The sequence below is a fragment of the Rhincodon typus genome, chromosome 16, assembly GCF_021869965.1.
Source record: "Rhincodon typus isolate 14 chromosome 16, sRhiTyp1.1, whole genome shotgun sequence".
Taxonomy (NCBI): Eukaryota; Metazoa; Chordata; class Chondrichthyes; order Orectolobiformes; family Rhincodontidae; genus Rhincodon; species Rhincodon typus.
This window is the reverse complement of record NC_063347.1, coordinates 15,410,005-15,432,471: the sequence shown is the minus strand read 5'-3', so window position 1 is coordinate 15,432,471 and position 22,467 is coordinate 15,410,005. Positions and strand designations below refer to the sequence as shown.

At 43.6% G+C, this 22,467-nt stretch overlaps 1 protein-coding gene across 2 annotated transcripts in view; it reads left to right on the top strand.

Moving 5' to 3' along the window:
- The window catches only part of plxnb1b (plexin b1b), a 247,365-nt gene that overhangs the window by 185,631 nt on the left and 39,267 nt on the right, over positions 1 to 22,467 (top strand). For both annotated transcript variants that reach the window (XM_048606323.1, XM_048606322.1), the window contains 9 exons: positions 904 to 1,032; positions 6,832 to 6,954; positions 7,821 to 7,914; positions 12,987 to 13,153; positions 15,652 to 15,803; positions 17,792 to 17,897; positions 18,637 to 18,773; positions 20,387 to 20,563; positions 21,871 to 22,051. In XM_048606323.1, coding sequence (XP_048462280.1) covers positions 904 to 1,032; positions 6,832 to 6,954; positions 7,821 to 7,914; positions 12,987 to 13,153; positions 15,652 to 15,803; positions 17,792 to 17,897; positions 18,637 to 18,773; positions 20,387 to 20,563; positions 21,871 to 22,051 — 1,266 coding nt within the window. The remainder of the gene's footprint in view (positions 1 to 903; positions 1,033 to 6,831; positions 6,955 to 7,820; positions 7,915 to 12,986; positions 13,154 to 15,651; positions 15,804 to 17,791; positions 17,898 to 18,636; positions 18,774 to 20,386; positions 20,564 to 21,870; positions 22,052 to 22,467) is intronic.

Below are 22,467 nucleotides of genomic sequence, written 5' to 3'. Positions count from 1 at the left end.
TGTTTCTTTGTGACCAACTTTTGAGTTGAGTAGGTTCACTCGACTCAATCCTGGAGAGTTGAGCATATCTTACAAAGAAAGGTTTATCTTTCGCTTTTCATCTATTTACCGTCATTTAGTGGAGTTTAGATAAGAGGAAGGTGATATTATTGAAGCATATAAGATCCTGAATAGGGTGCACTCTAGAAGATGTGGTGAAGCCTAAAGCCAAGGGCCAAAGTTTAATAAGAAGTGGCCTCCCTTTTAAGACAGCAATAAGGAGCAATATCTTTCTCTCAAGGAGTTTGTGGAATGTCCCAGAAGATAGGAAAGGCTGGGTCTTCAAGGCTGAGATAAGTGGAATTTTGAAAGACATGAGTCGAGAGTTAAGGTGTGCGAATGGGAAAGTGGAGCTGAGATGGCATCCAGATTAGTTTAATCTTATTAAATGGTAAAGCAGACTTGAAGGGCCGAATGTAGTCCTCCTATCCCTAAGTCCTGTGTTGCAGCAGTTCAGCCGTATCTGTGTTGGGTTCTACTTTGTCCCACAACCTCTTAGCTAACTTAAAAACAAATGCCACCCACTTTAGGATCAACTAGCTAAACCCTATGGAAATATTTCCAGAAAATGATCAATAAGGCAAATTCTCTCCACTGTCGTTAATTATTTGCAATTGTATTTCAAATAAATGTTGGCTTTTGCCTGCTAAACTGATCTTCCTTTTGGTTAGTATTGTCTTGTAACAAAAACTTGAGTTCGCCATTTAAATTTTAGTATTTAATTATAAATGTTCCACAGGGGTTGTTGATGTGTTTTCTAATATGAAGGATATTTTTCTGATTTAATATTTACAAACTTTGTTGGTGTTGGTTTCCTCCTGTTTGCTTCTGTCTGCTGAACCTGTGTCTATGCTCTTTGTACAGAGCCACGAAGGGATAAATAAGGGTCCTGCGGCCTGTCCCTGTGTGAATAACATTCGAGGACCACCTCTTCTGCCCGTCAACACAGAACGGAAAATAACACTGGTGGGACAAAACTTGCACTTGTTTCAGGTCAGCATGCCTTAGATTGCAACCAGGAATGTGAATTAAGGACAGGGAATACATTGCTGGACTGTCAACATCGAACTGGATGGTGAGGGTGGGCAGCGCTTTGTCCGAGCTGGATTGGACTGGGAAGGGCTTTATAAAGCTGTTTAAAATGAAGAGGTGACGGCCATGGGTCATGTTAAACATTGATGCACAAAGAAGCTTTCAGTATTTCCTTATCAAAACATTCTGTTCCAGCTATGAAACTTTGTACTTATTTTTCACCCTTCCCTTTGTTTAGGTGTCATTGTTAATTTGCTCCTTACTCCGTTTTGAAGTAAGCTCGCTACTCAACATCGTAGGCTGTTGTTTCTCCTCTTGGATTCTATGAAACTCTAACAGTTTCTGTGGGGATATCTTGCTCCCATTGGATTATTTTCTTCCTATATCAGCGGTTGGTGTAAATGGTGACAAAAGCTAAAGTGGCATTTGCTGCTCGGCCTGTTTCTCAAGGACCAAAGCAATTGCAAAAGTGTAGGTGATCTGTCTGAGGTCACATTGCAAATGAAATACAAAAGTTTGGCACGCAGTGCGGTTGATGGTGCTGTACCCAATGATGGTGGGAAGTACAATCTCTGGTATCAGTCAGGTCCCAGAAGAAAATAAGCAATAGAACTGAACCAGAACAAGACCAATATACCATGGTATTTGGTACTGGCACCAGTAGCATTGGTCACTACACCAGTGTTACTGGTCATTGCACCAGCGATACTGGCTATGATGGGGAGCCTGCAACAGAAAGTGTTGTTATCTCTGCTGTATTTCAGCTATTGCCCAGACAGATTCTGTGTGTTTTCCTGGGGTGTTAGGAAAAGTCTGTATGGATGTGGGTTGTGTCTGATAATATCAATTGCATCATTCATTTAAGAATTTATAAAGAATTTATTTTGAGTTACATTATTATAATACATTATCAAAGGAATGTGCGCCACATAAAAAGACAATTAATGTAAAAAGTAAGGAAAGCAACAATTGCCATTCCTGATTAAAAACCCAAAAGAACTGCAGATGCTGTAAATCAGGAACAAAAACAAAGTTGCTGGAAAAGCTCAGCAGGTCTGGCAGCATCTGTGAAGGGAAAAACAGAGTTAACGTTTCGGGTCCGGTGACTCTTCCTCTGAACTGATGGTGGCCGGGAAAACATCACTTTAGATGCAGAAAATAGGGGGGGGGGGGGGTAGGGAGTAAACGCTGGGATAGTGCCCAGAGAGAGAGAGAAAGACAGTTGGACAGACAAAGAAGTTACTAACGAAATTGCCATTTCTGCTCCACACACTGCTATACATGGCTTACGTGCTTAAGTTCCCTCCTCTGGGTTGTTCAAGACTGTTGTGTTTTTAGGAATATAGCTGTGGCCTGAGGGAATGGAGTTTAAACACAGATTTGCAACATCTGTGTAGCAGTCTCCAGGATTGTCCTACCTGTAGCCACTGCAGATGCTGGCCTGAGAATCACGAAATACAATAGTGCCTCCATCTTGTGATGAGTTGGAGATGCTTGCTGCTGACTCTGTGAAACACTGTGACTGAGGTAGAGTGTGATCCTGCTCCCTTGGCAGCAGCATTAATGCAGTGGCACAGTCTTGGAAGAGACATAGCAGTGAGGGACTTCAGTGGTGAAGCCAAGACTACTTCAGATGTCATGACTTTGAGACATACCCCTGGAGGACCAAGGGTTTTTTGATTTCTTGGAATTTCTCAGTTGATGGTGGCAAGATTTTAATTGCAGCTACTGTCCCCAGCTTCTCCACCACCACCACCTCCCCACCACCCCCACCCCCACCACCCCCAACCCTTACCGTGTACCACCCGCTAGTTTCTAACTCTGCGTTCCTTTGCACATCCACACTGTGACCTCCAATCCCCACACTCTAACAGCCCTCAGCTCCCCTCCCTATTTCCAGCCAGACCCCTACATCAGTTTCCTAACACTCTTCTTGCACCCTGATCCTCTCCTCCCCTCCCCTCTCCTATCCCCACTCCTCCCCTCTCCCTACCCCTCCTCTCCCCTCCCCTCCCCTCCCCAGCACTCTTCCACTCTCCACTGCCAGCCAAACCTCCATTTCCCATTCCTCCCACTGTCCCTGACCCACAGCTCCGTTCCCTAATTCCAGGCTGCTCCTCTCTTCTTCAGCCCTCAGCCCACTTCCCTTCCTGGATCCTGGCTCACCTCCCACTTATCCCCATCCCGTGGACCCCAGGCTCTGCCCACAACCTCCTCCCTTCCCCTCCCATGCCCTGCTCTCTCTCCATTTTTCCCCCCCCACTTACAAACTCTGCCTCTCTGACGCTCCCTCCCCTCACACTCTGTCTTCCCACCTGGCTCTGTTATGCCAGCTTAGAGACAAAAAAAAACTGCAGCTGCTGGAATCCCGGGTAGACGAACAAGAGGCTGGAAGAACACAGCAGGCCAGGCACCACCTGGAAGAAAGGAAAAGTCAATGTTTTGGCTATTACTCTGAAGAAGGGTATTACCCGAAATGTTGACTTCTCCTTTTTCTCCAGATGCTGCCTGACCATCTGTTATGCCAGCGCTGTCCAACTCTTCACTGGCACCTCCCCCACCCCTGCCAACCAAGCCCTATGTCCGCTATTTCCATGAGGGCTGTACAGGTCGGGGGAGTCACTGGAGCATGGAGCCAGAGGCGAGAGAATACTTTAATGTCATATGGGAACTTTACGATTTGTGAAATTAAATGTCGGTAAAATTCATGTATCTCAAGGAAATCAGCCCAAGTTCTGGGATACCACAGATTCAGAATTTCAGGCTGCGAGATTGCCTGAAGGCGTATTTTTTTCTGGAGACTCAGCAGTGTGAATCCTTGATGCCATTTGATTCATTTCGATTAGCAGCTTTACACCAAAGAGTACAACTGATGGCAGTTGCATCTATCATTGAACATCCTGGTGTGAAACCACCTTGAATTTACACGAATTTGTGGGCAAAGGTCTGGCAGATGGAGTACAATGTTGATAAGTGTGAGGTCATCCATTTTGGTAGGAATAACAGGAAAATGGACAATGTTTTAAATGGTAAAAAATTGCAGCACGCTCCTGTGCAGAGGGACCTGGGTGTCCTTGTGCATGAGTCGCTGAAGGTGGGATTGCAGGTGCAGCAGGTAATTAAAAAGGCAAATGGAATTTTGTCTGCCATTGCTGGAGGGATGGAGTTTAAAAACAGGGAGGCTATGCTGCAGCTGTATAGGGTCCTGGTGAGGCCACACCTGGAGTACTGTGTGCAGTTTTGGTCTCCTTACTTGAGAAGAGATATACTAGCACTGGAGGGGGTGCAGAGGAGATTCACTCGGTTAATTCCAGAGTTGAGAGGGTTGGATTATGAGGAGAGACTGAGTAGACTGGGATTATACTCATTGGAATTCAGAAGAATGAGGGGAGATCTTATAGAAACATATAAGATTATGAAGGGAATAGATAAGGTGGAGGCAGGGAGGTTGTTTCCGCTAGCAGGTGAAACTAGGACAAGAGGGCATCGCCTCAAAACAAAGGGAAGCAGATGTAGGACTGAGGTCAGGAGGAACTTCTTCACCCAAAGGGTTGTGAATCTGTGGAATTCCCTGCCCAGTGAAGCGGTTGAAGCTACCTCGCTGAATGTTTTTAAGGCAAGGCTAGATAAATTTTTGAACAGTAAAGGAATTAAGGGTTATGGTGAGTGGGCGGGTAAGTGGAGCTGAGTCTCAAAAAGATCAGCCATGATCTTATTAAATGGCGGGGCAGGCTCGAGGGCCCAGATGGCCTACTCCTGCTCCTAGTTCTTATGTTCTTATGAGAGAATAAAGAGCCAAGCTTCAGCACATTAGGAAGCAGTCACTTCTGTTTGCAGTCTGTTCTGTGCTAAGTGTAGTGCAAAACATTTTTAGATGTGCACTGCAGCTTCGTTAACATGTTTAGCACTGGATTGAGATCCTGTTTCAGTTCACATCACTCCTGACAGAATGGATAAAGGGCTTATCTCCCTGATGTAAGCGTAAGCATGGCTAAGTAAGGCTTCAGGTACATAATTCTTTGAAAGTTGCGTCACATTTAGACAGGGTGGTTAAGAAGGCATTTAACATGCATGCCTTCATTGCTCAGACCTTTTGAGTATAACAGTTGGGATGTCAGGACATTGGTGAGGCCTCTTCTGGAATGTTGTGTGTAGTTCTGGTTGCTCTGTTATCAGAAGGATATTATTAAAGTAGTGAGGGTTCAGTAAAGATTTACCAGGGTGTTGCCTGGAATGGATTGTTTGCATTATAAAAGTTGACTGGAAAGGCTGGGACTTTTTTCACTGGAGCGTCGGAGGTTGAGGAGTGATGTGCAGCGAAATGAGAAACACACCTCATGATAAAGGTGAATGGCAAGGGTCTTTTTCCTAGGGTGGGGAGTTCAAAACTAGGGGGCACATTTTTAAGGTGAGGGGAAAAAGTTTTAAAAAGGATATGAGGTGCAACTTCTTCACACAGAGTAGGTCGTGTGTGGAATGAACTTCCAGAAGAAGAGGTGGAAGCAGGTACAGTTATGACGTTTAAAAGACATTTGGATAAGTTCATGAATAGGAAAGGTTTGGAGGGATATGGGCCATGTGCACGCAGATGGGACTAGTTTAGTTTGGGAACAGGGTCAGTGTGGACTGGTTGGACCGAAGGGAATGTTTCCATCCTGTGTGACTCTGTTTGACTATAACTGAGATGTGTAGCTTTTTTCTCTTTGGAATGCTAGTCTTCAGGATGCAATGCTTCATTAGTTTTTTTAAGAGAGAATTCTGGTTTGCAAAATTGTTTCAATCTGTGCGACTAAACAATTTGTCATGACACAGTGATGTGTGCAGTCTGTGCGCTGAAAACTGCAGAGGGGCAGTGACCAGATCAAAACCTGGCAATGTTTGGTATTTCCCTGGTGTTTCCATCAGACCATTACAAGAACTGGGAGGAACAAAATTAGGTTGCATTTTGCTCCTGTCTTATTTCAAAAGGTGAAAGGGGGAGGTGGGGAAATGAATGAGATGTATTCAGAATAAAACTGAGTGACATTTTTGGTCTGATGCAGGTAGAATAAAATGTCACACCCAGACCAAAACCAATAGTAGACAGGAACCATTAATACCTTGGGAGTGTGCATTTCTGTGCACTTTTAGTAAATTGGGAGTCTAAAGTGATAGCAAATACGTACTTACTGGTCCACTTGTGCACAGAATAAGGGTATTGTATGCTCTGAGAGAGTGAAGGGCCTTTTATGTTAATCGTCTTTGGATTCTCATTCTGGGAGTTTTGCATTTCGTCACCAGCTCCTTCCTCTTTCTGTGTTTAAATCCTTTAATCCCCAGTTGAAACTTGGGTCGTTGCGTCTGCCACCAGAACATGCGAAAGGATTTAAAAGCTTATACACCAGGACCTGGCTCCTGGATACTGGAATCCGAATTGAAAGGACCTTTATGAAAGAGTCTTTGGTTTTATTTGTGAGTTAACTTTGATGGCTGGGGGATCTTTATGCATCGCTGCGGCTCCTTCTGATTTAAAGTAGAAATGCAGTTGGTGGTGGTGGGGGGGGGTCGAGGTGAGAAAATTTCCTCAGTCTGCCAAGTACAGCAAAACTGTAAACATGAGATGTGTTTCTTGTTTTGCTGCATGTCACACAGAGGAGCCCTTACTCTCAGACTTCTACAACTGTTAGAAGTGCCCTCCTTATTTGGTTTAATAGAAGTGCACACATTTCAGATTCAGCTAGGCAGTGCCTCCTTAACCTAATGTGTTTCTGCTCCCCACAGGACCCGGAAGGGAATTATGAATGTGTCTTTGTTATTGAGAGTCGGACGGTGGTGGTGGAAGCGTTTGTTGAAGGGGACGTTAATGATCCTATGTTTTACTCGATTACCTGTCGGGTGCACCAGGTAAGGAGCAAGGGATGGTTGCAGAGCCCTGGGAGATAGTCAGGTGACCGTTGATGGGCCAAGTGAGCATTCAGACCCATTACCATTGCTTAAGGGTGTGCTTCCACCACAGGCACGTTCCCATTAGAACAGGCTGCAATTTTCTGATATGGAGTAAACTTTCTGCTCAAACACATTTACCGCTTTCTGGAAGGTTTGGTTTGAAAAGAGCCAATGTTTAAGGATCACCAAGACAGCAGTGGGGGCTTTGTTGGAGTTAAACCAGCAAAATCACCTCTACCCATCAGCACGGTCTCAGTAAACACTAAATGCTCTGCTGCTTATCCAGGTGGAACCCACTGTGGTGGCGATGGAGGAGGGTGGGAGGGGCAGTGCATGGTTACCCAGATGGGAGAGGACCTGGCTATAACTTAAGGTGTAATTAAAGTTCACTAATTCATGTTATCAACTCAGGAGGCAATTGCTTTCAACGGCAGAAGAGACCAACTCCAGCAAGCTATTGAAAGAAAATTGATCTTGACAATGAGCAAGGGAATATATGATAAATATCAGAAAATGGCATTTATTTAGCCTCTTTTAATCCTTTGTGCCCTTTGAAGGGAAAGAGCAGTGGAGAAAGGGTGACCACGTTGTAGACTATGTTCCCCCTTTGGCCTAAGCTATATGCCAGGAGGACAGAGCTTATCTTTCTATTGTCTGGACACTTAGAGCAAAAGTCTTTTACATTTTACACGTCTTGAGTCCAACAGTGAATCACACGTGTGCGCAGGCAAAAGGAAGCAGATTTTGACTTTTAAATTAGATTCGGGCATTAGGTACCTACTGTCCATCCTTCATCTGTCATCCTCCTATTTCTGTCACTACAGTTTACCTACTCCACATTGCAGCAAGAGTATAACGCAACAGTGTATATCCAGCGACAGCCCAATTACAGAGTGGACAGCAGACGTGATTTGCATAGTAAGTATTTTCATGCCTTTCCTGAAGAATTTATGAAAGAAAATGGAATTATTTCTTCAGCTGCATCTCCTTTTATATCGCCAGAATGCCAACATCTTCATATAAAATGTAATGTTCATTGTATATGTTTCTGATATTTATCACTATATATAATTAGTACAGTTCACTGGTACTGATGAGCTACATTGACAGTCCTTGTGCCGTGACTGTGTACATGATAAAGTCAGGATGTGTGTTGTAGTTTGTTAAAACATCGATGCAAATGACTTGAATATTCACCGCAGTAATTAAGCCAACGGTGTTGTAATGTTCACATGAAAAGTTTACAACAAATCAGGAATGCACTTATGGCATCAAAAGTAGCTGACCTTGACCTGCACATTTTATCCTCGAACATCAGAAATAAAAATCCATTAGTGTCTTCTACCCCTGCAACACCCACCCATCTACTTATGTTCTCTCTTGAACACCCAATAGTGAAAGGAGAAGTTTTTAAATTCATTGATGTGATGTGGGCATCACTGGCTAATCTGGGACACGGTCAGCGGCCTGATTGCAAATGTGTCCGATGCGTACAATTTTTCTATATGTTGGTCTTTACTAATTTCTGGTGATAACAACATTATGCTTTCAGCTAGAAATCTGTATTTTTAAAATAATTTATTAATTTATTATTGACATAGGAAATATGAAGTCACCATCTTGTGGGTTATTTATCACTTACCCTTTTGAACTTGTTTTGTTCTGCAAGATCAGCACCTCATTTTCCCCATGGAGATCCTGCAGCCTTCAGGACTCAATGTCAAGGGCCTGAGAACCTCCTTCCATGTCCTTTACCCAGCCCCACACTCCAGGCCTTATCATGACATGGGCTGATTTCAGCACAGGCAACCATTTTCACTTACTCACCGTCCCCATTATCTCTTTCCTTCGCTTACATTCAACTATCTCTTTGTATGCATGACTTTCTTTCTCTCGCTCTGGGCTCCGTCACCACCTATCCTCTCTCTCCATCCTCCCCACCCTCTGTCATCAGCATTCCAACTTTCCCTAGCTGCTCAGTCCTGAAGGAAGCTAGCTGGACCTGAAACGTTAACTCTGCTCTCTCTTAACAGATGCTGCCGAACCTACTGAGTTTCTCCAGTAGGTTTCTGTTTTTGTTTTTATTCTGGTTCTTCTATTTGTATCAGCACACATCTAATACATTACCATTTCACCTTATCAAAGATTACATTTCTAACAGAGCTATAAGAACATGTTTTCCTAGTTTGAACTCTCTCCTCACTCCCATCACCACACTTTGCTGCTATCATGTGAAGCAAAGTCGTCACATTTGTTAGAATGTGGTACTTTTCTAAACAGGTTGAAATTTTTAAAGTCCACCCACGAGAGCTTTTTGCCCTAATACAATAAAGATGGGGCAGTGCTGGCCCTAATCCTAGGTATTGCAGCCAGTCAAGTGGCGGAATTTCCAATGGGTGAGCATTTTGGAGATAATTACCATAACTCTGTAAATTTACAAAGTCATTATGGAAAGGGTTAAAGATATGCAGAAATTAAGGGTTTAAATTTGGGGCAAGGACAATGTTAGTATAATCAGACAGGATCTGGCAAACACAGCCTAGGAGCCTACATTTGAAAGTGAGTGTGTTTTAAAAGAAGTATGAGAGATTTCAGGACCAGCGTATTCCTCTAGGAGTGAAGGGCAAGGGTAACAAGTCTAGGGATGTCAAGGGATATCAAGAGTTTTGTAAAGAAAAAGAAGGAAGCATATGTTATGTACAGCCCATTAAAAACAGGGAAGTCCCTTAGAGTGTAGGGGGTTGCTGAAAAAAGAAATTAGGAGGGCACAGAGTTACTGAAATATGTTTGGCAGAAAGAATTGAGGAAATTCTCAAGGTTTTTTGTAATATAAGACTAAGAGGATTACCAGCGAAAGCGTCAGACTTCTAAGAGACCAAAGGAGCCTGAGAATGTGGGTGAGGTCTTAAATGAACACTTCTCATCTATATTCACAGAGGAAAAAGACGTTATAGCTGGATTTCAGTTCAGGTGGTGAGATTTCAGAACATGTTAAGATTAATAAGGATTATTTAATAGCGGGCACAAAAGTGCATAAATCGCCAGGGCCTGCTGAGATGTATCCCAGGCCGCTATGGGAGACAACAGAGAAGAGTGCTGTGGCTCTGGTGGAGAGATTTAATACTTTCACAGGTGACGTGCTAGATGGCTAGAGAATAGCTGATGTGGATCCTTGTTCAGGAAGGGCAGCAGAATAGACCAGGTAATTACGGACAAGTTAGTCTGAAGAAATTATTAGAAAAATTCTGAATGACAGGATTAACCAACACTTGGAAAGGCAGGGATTGATCAAGGATAGTCACCATAGATTTGTTAGAAGGAGATCCTGTCTTGAGTCTTTTGACATGATGACTAAATATATTGATGAGGGTAGTGCAGTCGATGTGGTTTACATGGACTTCATCAAGGCCTTTGATAAGGTCCCACATGAAATGCTGGTCCAAAAGGTAACAGTCCATGGGATCCAAGGCAAGTTGGCAAACTGGATCCAAAATTGCCTTGCAAATAGGAGGCAAAGGGTGATGGTGGAGGGCTGTTTGTCTGACTGGAAGCCGGTGACCAGTGGTGTGCCACAGGGATTGATGCTGGGATCTTTGCTGTTTGTTATGTAAATTAACAAACTGGATGTAAATGTAGAAGGTATAATTTGCAAGTTTGCAGGCAACATGAAAATTGGTGATTGTTGTCGATAGTGAGGAGGATGGTTCCAGGTTACAGTCTGCTCTTGATCATCTGGTAAATTGGGCAGAGTAATAGCAGATAGAATTTAATCCTGATAAGTGCGAGGTGATGCATTTTGGGAAGTCGAATAAGGGAAGGATACACACAGTGAATGGTAGGTCACAAGGGAGTCCTGAGGAAATAAAGGGACCTTGGTGTACAAGTCCATAGACCCCTGAAGGTGTCAGCGCAAGTAGACAGGATGGTGAAGGCATGCAGGATGCTTGCATTCATTAGCCAGGACATAGAATATAGGAACAAAGAAGTCTTGTTACAACTTTATAAAATATTGGTTAGGCCACAGATGGAATACTGTATGCAGCTCTGGTTGTCACACTATGTGAAGGATGTGTTTGCACTGGAGAAGGTACAGAAGTAATTCACTGGGACGTTGCCTGGGATGAAAAGTTTCAGTTATGAGGAGACGCTGGAAAGGCTGGGCTTGCTTTCCTTGGAACAGAGAAGACTGAGGGGGTATAACACGGTTATCAGAAGAAGGGTCCAGACCTGAAACGTCCGCTCTCCTGCTCCTCTGATGCTGCCTGGCCTGCTGTGTTCATCCAGCTCTACACCTTGTTATCACAGATTCTCCAGCATCGGCAGTTCCTACTATCTCAGACTGAGCGTGGAATCTGTTTGAGGTATGCAAAATTATGAGAGGCATGGACAGAGTAGATCACGAGAAGAGGGATTGGTGCTTGGTCCACTCCTTTTTGTCATTTATACAAAAGATTTGGATGAGAATTTCGGACACGTCGTTAGTAAGTTTGCGGTTGACACCAAAATTGTTGATAGAGTGGACAATGAAGAAGGTTATCAAAGATTATAAAGGAATCTTGATCAATTGGGACAATGGGCTGAGGAGTGGCAGATGGAGTTTAATTTGGATAAATGCAAGGTATTGCATTTTTGTAAAACAAACAAGGGCAGGACTTAAAGAGTTAATGGTAGGACCTTGAGTAGTGTTGTCGAACAGAGACACCAAGGGTTCAGGTACATAATTCTTTTGAAAGCTGTATCACAGGTAGACAGTTGTTAAGGCCTTTAGCACGACTCCCTTCAGTACTCGGACCATTGGGTGTAAGAGTTGAGATGTCATATTGAGGTTGTACACTATGTTGGTGAGGACGCATGTGGAGTACAGTTCTGGTTGCCCTGCTATAGGAAGAATATTTTGAAATTGGAGAGGGTTCAGAAATGATTTACCAGGATGTTGCTGGGACTGTGGAGGGTTTGAATTATACAGATAGGCTGGATAGCCTGGGACGACTTTGGCTAGAGCATAGGAGGTTAAGGGTTGACCTTGTAGAGGTGTATAAATCATGAGAGGAATAGAGAAGGTGAATAACAAAGGTCTTTTCCCTAGGAATTGGGGAAAAACTAGAGGGCATATTTTTAAGGTAAAAGGGGAGATTTAAAAGGGACCTGAGGAGGGAACTTTTTCACACAAAAGGTAGTCTTTCACACAGTGGTTCGTGTGTGAAATGAATTGCCAGAGGAAGTGGTAGAAGTGGGTATAGTTACAACATTGAAAAAAAAAAGTTCATGAATAGAAAAGGTTTAGAGGGGCATGGGCTAAATGCAGTCAAATGGAATTAGTCTAGTTTGGGAAACTTGTTCGGGATGGATGAGTTGGATCAAAGGGTCTGTTTCCATGCTGTATGATTCTGAGGGCTCATGTATATGTGGTTGAGAGGGGATTTTAGAAAATTGTTTTCTCTCTGAGGGTGGTAGAATTATGGAACCTGCTGCCTGAGAGGGTGTTGGAGGGAGGTACATTTGCAACATTAAAGAAGCATCTGGCTCAGCACTTAAAATGCCAGGGCATAATAGGCTATGGATCACGTGCAGGTAAAAAGGATTGGTGTTCTACATTGGTTGGCATAGACATGGTGGGCTGAAGGGCCCGTTCCTATGCTGTATGGCTCTGACTGGTTAAATTTGATTAGCAGCCATGCTAAATTGAGTGGAATTCACTAACCTTGTAAATATTCCCCCAAACCTGTAGGTCAGTGTGTCCTGCGATTAATCTGTACACAGTCATTCAGCCAGATATTTCATATTTTGTTTCTATTTTGAATGAAATAACTTGTTGTGAGAGATGCTGTTTAAATACATCTCGACGTCCCAATAGGCTCCGTTATGTACTTTTTGAAATGTAGCCACTACTGTACTGTAAGATCTAGAGCAAGGTCCAAGTCAGAGCTCTCTGATTCTTGGGAGAAAATCTGTGGCATAATGACTAATACTCTCTCATTGCGCCTGTACAGTTACCCTGTATAACTGTTCCGTGGATCGAACAGACTGTAGTCGCTGTCAGACAGCAGAAACCAAGTACGCCTGTGTGTGGTGTGGGGGAGGGAAGCCCAGCTGTGTGTATGAAAAGTCCTGTGTGGACGGAGTGGAACAGACCTGCCCGGCACCTGTCATTCACTCGGTGAGTTACCATGCATGTGTAAAAACCAGGGTAACTGTAAAGTAAGCTGAAACTAGACGGGCGTGGAAATGCACGAGAGATGAGGCTCACACTGCACAAAGCACAGCATCCTGTTGAAAGGGAAGATATTAGTGTTTCAGTAGCAGAGCGATGGAAGTGCTGAACTTGAAGCCTTCGTGGGCATAAAATCAAATTCCACCACAACAGCTGGGCAGTGTGGATTCAATGAATGAAATAAACCTGGTATTAGTATCCAGTCGCCACAATGGTGACTTTGAAACTACTAGATAAATGCGGAAACACTTGTCTCACCAGAACTCTGCAGGATATCTCCCCATGGATAACAGCGTGGAGATGGAGGAACACAGCAGGTCAGGCAGCATCAGAGGAACAGGAAAGCTGACGTTTCAGGTCGGGACCCTTCTTCAGAAATGGGGGTGGGGGAAGGAAGCTCTGAAATATTTCTGAAGAAGGATCCCGACCCGAAACATCAGCTTTCCTGCTCCTCTGGCCTGCTGTGTTCCTCCAGCTCCACACTGTGTTATCTCTGACTCCAGCATCGGCAGTTGTTACTATCTCAGTATATCTGCCCAGTCAGATCTTTATATGGTAGCAGGTCAACGGCAATTTGGTTAACCCATAACCGTGTTACCCCTTAGAGCAACAAACTTTTTAACAGGAAATTTATAAAGCCATTCAAAAATATGTGAAAGGCTTTGATCGGCTGTTTCCACTGGCAAGAAAGATCAGAAGCCAGATGACAGGAGTGATCACTGAAACAGCCAATTGGGATTTGAGATTTTCTCTCTGACTGAACTGCAGTAATTGTGATTTGGAGCTATCCAGACAGGTAGTGGAATGATCTGTAGTAACTTCCTAAAAGGAAATGGATCTCCACATAAAAAGGAAAAGATTTTTTGACATGGCCGTGGGAAAAGAGCAAAGCCATGGATGTATAAGGTGTGTCTGAGAGCCAGTGTACAGACATGGATGATTTCCCATTGAATCATTCAGTGGTGCAGTATTGAGCGGTATAGACGAGCGATGTTGAGCCGCTATTAGGGAGGGAGTGATCGGTACTGCTGCCTCTCAGCACCAGGGATCTGTGTTCAATTCCAGCCTGCAGCGACTGTCTTTGTGGAGTTTACATGTTCTCCCTGTGTCTCCATGGGTTACCTTTGGACACTCCTGGTTTCCTCCCACGGTCTAAAGGTATGGGGTTAAGTGGATTGGCCATGCTAAATTGCCCATAGTGTCCAGGGATGTGCAGGCGAGGTGGACTAGCCATGGGAAATGTGGGGTTACAGAAGGACGATGGGTCTGGATGAGTGCTGTTCAGAGGGTCAGTGAAGACTCGATGGGCCAAATGGCCTGCTTCCAGACTGTAGGGATTCTGTGATTCTATGACTGTGAGTGAACAATGATTATATTTCCCAGTGAGGATTGTTGTGTGGCTTGGAGGGGAACCTGCAGGTGCTGGTGTTCCTATGTAGCTACTGCCTGTGTCCTTCAGGCAGGTAGAGTTCCCATGTTTGGAAGATGCTGTTGAAGGAACCTTGGTGAGTTACTGTAGGGCACCAGTAGATGCTGCACGCTCCTGCCACTGTAGAGCGGTGACAAAGAGAATGAAGAGGCTGCTTTGTCCTGGATGGTGTTGAGCTTCTTGAGTGCTTTGGTGCTGCACTTATTCAGGCAACTGGGGACTATTCCATCGCTCTTCTAACTTAGCGTTGAGTGTTCTACTGTTGATTATGATTCAGGGACCTCCTTTGTTGGTGTAAGGTAGGGTCAGGAGTTCTTTTTATTCTTTCATGAGATGTGAGCATCACTGGTTAGGCTAGCACTTGTTGCTCATCTCTAAATGTCCTTGACCAGCTGGGTGCTGGGTTCCCTATGTTTGAGTGACCAACTCAGCAATTAGAGAGGGCATTTGGGAATCAACCATAATGTTGTATGGCAGATTTGCTGTCTTATCACAATGAGGTATTTTTTGTGGTTATCATTTGTACTACCAACATTTTATTCCTGATTTTTTTTTTTTTTTTGATTCAGTGAATTTGTATTCCCTCAGCTGTCAGACTGGGATTTGAACTCCTATCTCTGAAGCATTAGTGCAGGTTTCTTTTACCAGTCCAGTAATATTGCCACTATGCTACCAAATGTGTGCTGCAAGATCAGCTCAATGCTGACGCCTTTAAACAATTGAATATCATGATAGAACTTGTTGTTCAGGATCAAATTAATAACATTATTTTGGATGAATAAGCAGAGGTTTTTCTAAACTTGGCAAAGATGAAGAAAAAAGAAAGCAAACTTATCAGTCTTTTTATCCCCATTTTTACAAAATTTAATTCTGAAAAACTCACATCTTGCGTGTATTGTTTTCTGAAACCGTACATCAGCATCTTGCCCCATTCAAAAGATTATTCACCTTTTCCATCACTTATCCTGCTGCTGTTACACATGCGGGTGTTAACGTGGATTCCTCTCATTCCCAGATCGACCCAACGTCAGGGCTGCAGGAAGGTGGAACCATGGTCACCATCACGGGTTCAAACTTAGGCCAGCGATTCGAGGACATCGAGAACAAGGTGACGGTGGCTGGGATCCCATGTCGTGCTGATCCTCTGAAGTACGAGGTCTCTACCAGGTCAGTCATTTAAAGATCGCCAACTACCACCGTGTGAGCAAGCACGTGGAATACCATTCACAATGCCACAAAGCTTTGAATGGTTGTTTGAGCAGAAAAGGCTAAGAGCAGATTTGACATGTATGTTTAAGATTGCGAAGCGTTTAAGAAAAGTAAATTGTTTCCGATAGTGGCAGGGTCAATGACAAAAAGGGCACTGATTAAATTAACAAATTAACCAACTGCATCATGAGGAAAAGATTGTTAACCAAGTGAGCAGCTAGGGTTTGGAATGCACAGTGTAATAAAGTGATCATTACAGATCTCAGAGTAAACATCCGAACAGAATTGAAGAAGTACTTTAATGAGAAGGAAAATGGAGAACAGTTGGACTAACGCGATTGTTGTTTGAAAGAGCCCATACATACATAATGAGTTGAATGACTTGCCCTGTTCAGTGCTGCATATTGGTACATATAGTCATAGAGTCACACAGCATGGAAACGGACCCTTTCGGCCTGACTTGTCCATGCCAACGAAGTCTCCCAACTAAACTAGTCCCGTTTACCTGCATTTGGCTCATATCCCTCTAAACCTTTCCTATTCATGGATCTGTCCAAACAGCTTTTAAATGTTGCATCTATACCTGCATCTACCACTTCCTCTGGCAGTTCGTTCCACATATGCACCACCCTCTGTGTGAAAATGTTGCCCCTCAGGTCCCTTTTTAAATCTTTCCAGTCTCAGCTGAAAAATATGGCTTCTAATTTTGAACTCCCCTACCTTAGGGAAAAGACATTGGCCATTCACCTTATCTATGCCCCTCATGATTTTATAAACCTCTATAAGGTCAACCTGCTACACTCCAGTAAAAAAAAAAAGGTCCCAGCCTATCCAACTTCTCCCTGTAACTCAAACTCTCCAGTCTTGGTAACATCCTTTTAAATCCTTTCTGCAACCTCTCCAATTTAATAATATCCTTCCTATAGCACTGATTCCATGAAAGGTTCTGTCTAATGGTGATGCTTAGCTAGAGAAACAATTAAGAATTTTAGAAGTGAATGTATTAGTCACAGATGAGCATCAGTATCCTGTCCTCTGAGGCAGCAGTTTATGGGTTCAGGTCCCACACCAGAGACTTGAATGCAAAATCCTGGCTGATGCTTCCGTGCAACGCTGAGGGACTGTTGCATTGGTGGAAGCATTATCTTCAGGATGAGATATAAAAGCATGGTCTGCCTACCCTCTTGGGGTGGTGTGAACTCCAGGAAGAGAAAGGAAGTTCTTGCCCAATATCATGACCAATATTTATATGGTTAGGTTTGAGTATCACAGGGTAGGGAATAATGTTGGGGAAATGGGGATGAGGTACAGATCAATATGATCTGATTGTATAATGGAGCGAGTTTGAGTAGCTGAATGGCCTAATCCTGCATTGTGGTCATGTTGTGGACAGTGCAGTGGTGCCAGGTATCGGAGTATCAGTTCCTTCATTTGGAAGGAAAGTTTTTTTTTGGGCTGTAAATACGCAGTCGCAGGTTACTATTTGTCATTGGTCTATAGCTGAAACTATGATTGTGACAGTTGAGTAATGTGATTTGATAGTGTTGTTGAAAATACTTGTGGGATATCATAGATCATAGAATCCCTACAGTGTGGGAACAGGCCCATTGGCCCAAGTCCACACAGACCCACTGAGCATCCCACCCAGACCCATCCCCATATAACCCACCTAATCTACACCTCCCTGAACACTACGGGCAATTTAGCATGGCCAATCCACCTAACCTGCACGTATTTGGACTGTGGGAGGAAACCGGAGGAAACCCACGGTGAGAATGTGCAAACACCACAGAGACAGTTGCCCGAAGGTGGAATCGAACCCAGGTTGCTGGCGCTGCAAGGCAGCAGTGCTAACCACTGAGCCACCGTGTCATATGAATGGATGACTTTGGTGTTTCAGCATTGTGACATGTTTTCAGCTAATGCTGTTGGGTTTCCTCCTATAGAATTGTGTGCTACACGGCAGCTGCTAATGAGGAAGTATCAGGCCAGGTGACAGTTGAAGTGGCAAATGGAGGCAGCAGCAGCTCTGTGCAGCCCTTTACTTATCAGGTCAGTATGAAATGGATTCAGTCATGTTTTTATTTCAGCTCTTTATCTTAAAAAAAAAAAAAAATGGATTCCTGGAGTTTGTTGTCATTTCTGCAAGTGGGAGATTATTTGGAATGGGAGCAGTGTTTTTTTTTAATTGGTATGTTGCAGAAGTGTACAAAGTCAGTGGTTCCAGCAGCAACCTTGAGGAGCCCTGTGGCTTTGCATGGCTGTATGCAGTGTCATTCTGAGGGGAACCTTGACTGACAGCCCCAGCACATACAACAACAACTTGGGGAAGAACTATGGATACAAGGCCAGCAGGTGCAGCTCATAAGAACCCCTCCGGGCAGAGAAGGAACAATTAATGCCGAATCTTCTGAGCATATTCAGTTAAAATTTGTAAGGGTCAGATTGCGGGAACCCAGACTGAATCAGAATCTGCTACTTGTAAAAATTTCACCAGGAGATGAGATGAATTTGATGTTGGTTCACCTGCATCAAAGTGAAATGATTGAAGAACTCTTGTAATATGTTGGACATATTCCTACCTGTGAGCCAGGAGACCCAGGTCCAAGTCCCTTCTGTTCCAGAGATGTGTTGTAATATCTCTGAGGTGGTTGATTCAAAGAAATTCTAGAGTGAAATGATTGGGATTGTAAGTTTTAATAGCTGTGATTGCTCAGTCAATTTCACCCAGATCTGGATCAATTTCACAAGTCATTAAGCAGCACCATATTGCAATTTCTTACTCCTTCAGAACCCAGTGCTGAACTCTATCTCACCATCACGAGGCCCCAAAGCTGGAGGAACACGTCTCACACTCAATGGCGTCAATTTGTTGACTGGCAGACCAAGTGATGTCCAGGTGTTTGTTGGTGACTTCCCCTGCCTCATGTAAGTATAATTATTGGAGTAGAGATGTGAATCCTTCAGACTGTTGACACAAGGACAGTGCTACAGTAGCTCAATGTGTCATACTGTTGAGTGAAAATATGCCATTTGGTAGCTATAACTCGTCCTGATCTTGGCCATACTGTCAAGGGGACATACTGAGGAGAAGTTTTGAGTTTCTTCCCTTGTCAGGAAGACGTTATCTGGCTGAATTATCTATTTAGACACCTTAGCTAAATTTGGGTTGTAATGCCAAGGTGAAGAATAGAATGGGGGAAGCGGATATTCTCAGATAACAGAGCATTGTATGCTGAAATGCTGACTTTTGTCTAAGAATATGGGAGTCACATGGGGATGATCAGGATGTTGATGAAAGAGCTTTCATTCCCACCTCTCCTGTTTTATTGGTGATCACTGCTCGTCAAAATTAAATCAGAATTAGCTTTATTGTCACATGCACTCACATGAGTACAGTGAAAAGTTTACAAGTCGCCATTTACAGCACCGTTTTTAGATACAAAGGTACCTAAGTGCAAGTTCATAAATACAAATTCTTCGGAAAAAACTTATGGAAGAAAAAAGGGCTAGCATTTCAGACTTCTGTGCCATCTGAGGTACAAAATCACAGATATAAACTAGAAAAATAAAAGAAATAAAAAGTTCCGAATAACAGTCCTTCCTACCCACTCCATGCCAGCACCTAGCCTCCAGACAACACTGGACTTCATTTAGAGGCCAGGAGTCTGCACTGGATTGACCTCGAGGCTCTCGAGCCCGGGAGTCCATCTGAATTCACCTTGAAGCTGGCAGTCCGCGCTGAGATTGGTGCCACATCCACAAGATGGTTTTTGATTTGCCAACACCCAATTGCTGTCTGTTGAGCCTTCTGATGGCCGCACAGCTGATCCAGCTTCTGTTCTCACCTGACCACCCTGTTTGGATTTTCCAGCAAAGATTAGTGAATGTTGATGAGGAGCAGGAGCCCAGCGGTTTTCCCATTCCCTAATCCAATGCCATGGGGGCCAATTGCAATGCCCCACAGAGAGCTGCTGCTGGATTCACTGAGCTTCTTTGGGGCGGCATGGTGGCTCAGTGGTTAGCACTGCTGTCTCATGGCGCCAGGGACCCGGGTTTGATTCCACCCTCGGGCGACTGTCTGTGTGGTGTTTGCACATTCTCCCTGTGTCTACGTGGGTTTCCTCCGAGTGCTCCAGTTTCCTCCCACAGTCCAAACATGTGTAGGCTAGGTGGATTGGCCGTGCTAAATTGTCCGTATTGTTCAGGGATGTGTAGATTAGGTGGGTTAAACGGGGATGGGTCTGGGGGGGATGCTCTGATGGTCCGTGTGGACTTGTTGGGCCGGAGGGCCTGTTTCCACGCTATAGGGATTCTATGATTCTTGATCTGAGAGACCGACGACTGAACTGAGGGTTAAATCTGTGGCTCTTAATTGTTTTACTTAAATTCTACACAATTCTGAGGCTACTTGTTGGTTTTCCAGTGAGATCATGTAAAATGGGACCTGTACAAATGAATAACTGGCTTTCTTCTTAACACAATGTAGAAACAGATGACAATTTCAGCCAGAATTTTAATTGTGTTTTACCCCTGGGCAGTTCTGCCGATATTGAAGATCATCGTGTCCAGTGTCTCACTAGCCCAAGCAACCAGACAGATGAGCTGCCTGTCACAGTCAAGTATGGTCATATTCCAAAGAGACTGAGCAATGCCTTCTACAGCTACACAGAAAATCCAAACATCACCAGTGTGTGTCCAGATAAGAGCTTCTTGGGGTAAGATGGGCTTTAATTGATAAGAATGGGTAGTTGGAAATATTATTATCTTGATGCGCTAGGTAGCCTGTACTGATTGGAATACAGAGGAATGAGAAGTGACCTTATTGAGACATAGAAGATCCTTAGACAACTTGACAGGACAGATGCAAAAAGGATGTTTTCCCTTTGTGGGAGAGCCGAGGACCAGACAGCAAAATTTTAGAATAAGTGGATGTCCATTTAAAACAGATGAGGAGGAATTTCTTCTCCGAGTGCTGTGAATCTGTGAAATTAGGCTGAGATGTTTAGTCATTAAGGGAATTGAGAGTTAAGGGGACAAGGTAGAAAATTAAGATAAAGGATTATCAGATCAGCCACAATCTCTTTGAATGGTAGAGCAGACTCGGTGGCCTATTTCTGCTCCTACATCTTACTGAGTAGGGTTGAAGATGAGGCAAAGCAGCTTTGTGAACCCAAGCAATTCTGTAAAATATCCTGATACACTATCCAGACAGGAGTCTTGACATGGCATCAAAATGGAGTGCATTTGGTTGTCTGCTTTCTGGTGCATGGAGGAGACCGTGTCTTGAATACAGCAGGAGAACTTTTCTCGTGAGAGCAGTTGTTCTTAGTGTCATTGGGCAGAGTGGAAAGTGGTTCATCCTGCATTCCTGTTGAACACCTAACCTGGGAGGGAGAGTTTGAGACTAATGTAGGTGATAAAGTGCTTGATTCTTCAACACTGTCATTCCTTGATTCAGTGGCCTAAAATAAATTGATCATTTGTTTGGAACACAGGGTGTACTACAGGCAAACAGATTAAACAACAACAAAAAAATTGTCTCTCGTTGAGGACAGAGTAAATCATTTTATGAATCAGTATCACAGTCTTCTTTCTCACTTGTGCTTGTGGAAATCTGCCTAATTGAGCAAGTTTTGGCCTGATATTGACTTAGTTGGTGCAGTGTCAAATTTTGCTTTATAATGCTGCACCGAAGTGCCTTAGGATGTTTAATTATGTTAAAGGTGTTGCATAAATTCAAGTTGGTGTTGCAGTTGTTATTACTGTAATTGGCTATGGGATCATCTGCTGATTTGGCTCCATCTTGGGACTCTGGTGAACGTTTATCTACGTTGTTTGATTAAATCAGTTTTTATTCATGAAGGAAAGCTTGTACAGACTATCCTCTAAGAATAATGAGAGTAAAGTAGTAAATTAGTAAGTCTCGAAAGGAACCCAAATTAATGGCAACAATTACTAGTAATAAACACTTGAGACTTTCTGTGCGATTGAAGCTGTCACTCTGTTCTGTGATCTGTTTAAGTGGCGGAAGAGTGATCAGTATAAATGGACAAAACTTAGATGCTGTGCAAACGCCTCAGATGATGGTCCAGTTAATCCCAAATGAACGATGGCGGAGGTCGTTCTCTGAGCTACAGAGCCGGGTGAGAGAGAGGAAACGCAGAATGATAAAGGACAACAATACTGAAAGGCATGGACACAAGGTGAGAAAAGCTGGTGCGTAAAATGATGCAATAAAGTGGGAGGGTTTGCAACCAAAATGTTGAATTCAGCTAGAAATTCTAGATTAAACCAGGCACTCAGCCTGCAATAAAGCAATCGTCCTTGATAGGGAAAAGTGGATTACGGCAATCTGGTTTACCCACAGGGAAACCTGGATAAGTGGTCAAGTCAGACACCAGAGCCAAGTCCTGACTGCTAGCCAAACCATACACTCCCTGTTGAACTACGTTGTGTTTAGCTAGACACAAAATGGCATGGTGTCTGTGGAAAGACCAACGCAGAGTAACAGGAGTAGAGACATTAATAACACTGATGTAAAATACTGCTGCATGGATTTAAAAGAAATCAAAACTAAGAAGGCATTGCTATTTATTTCTCATGAGTTGTAAAATATCTA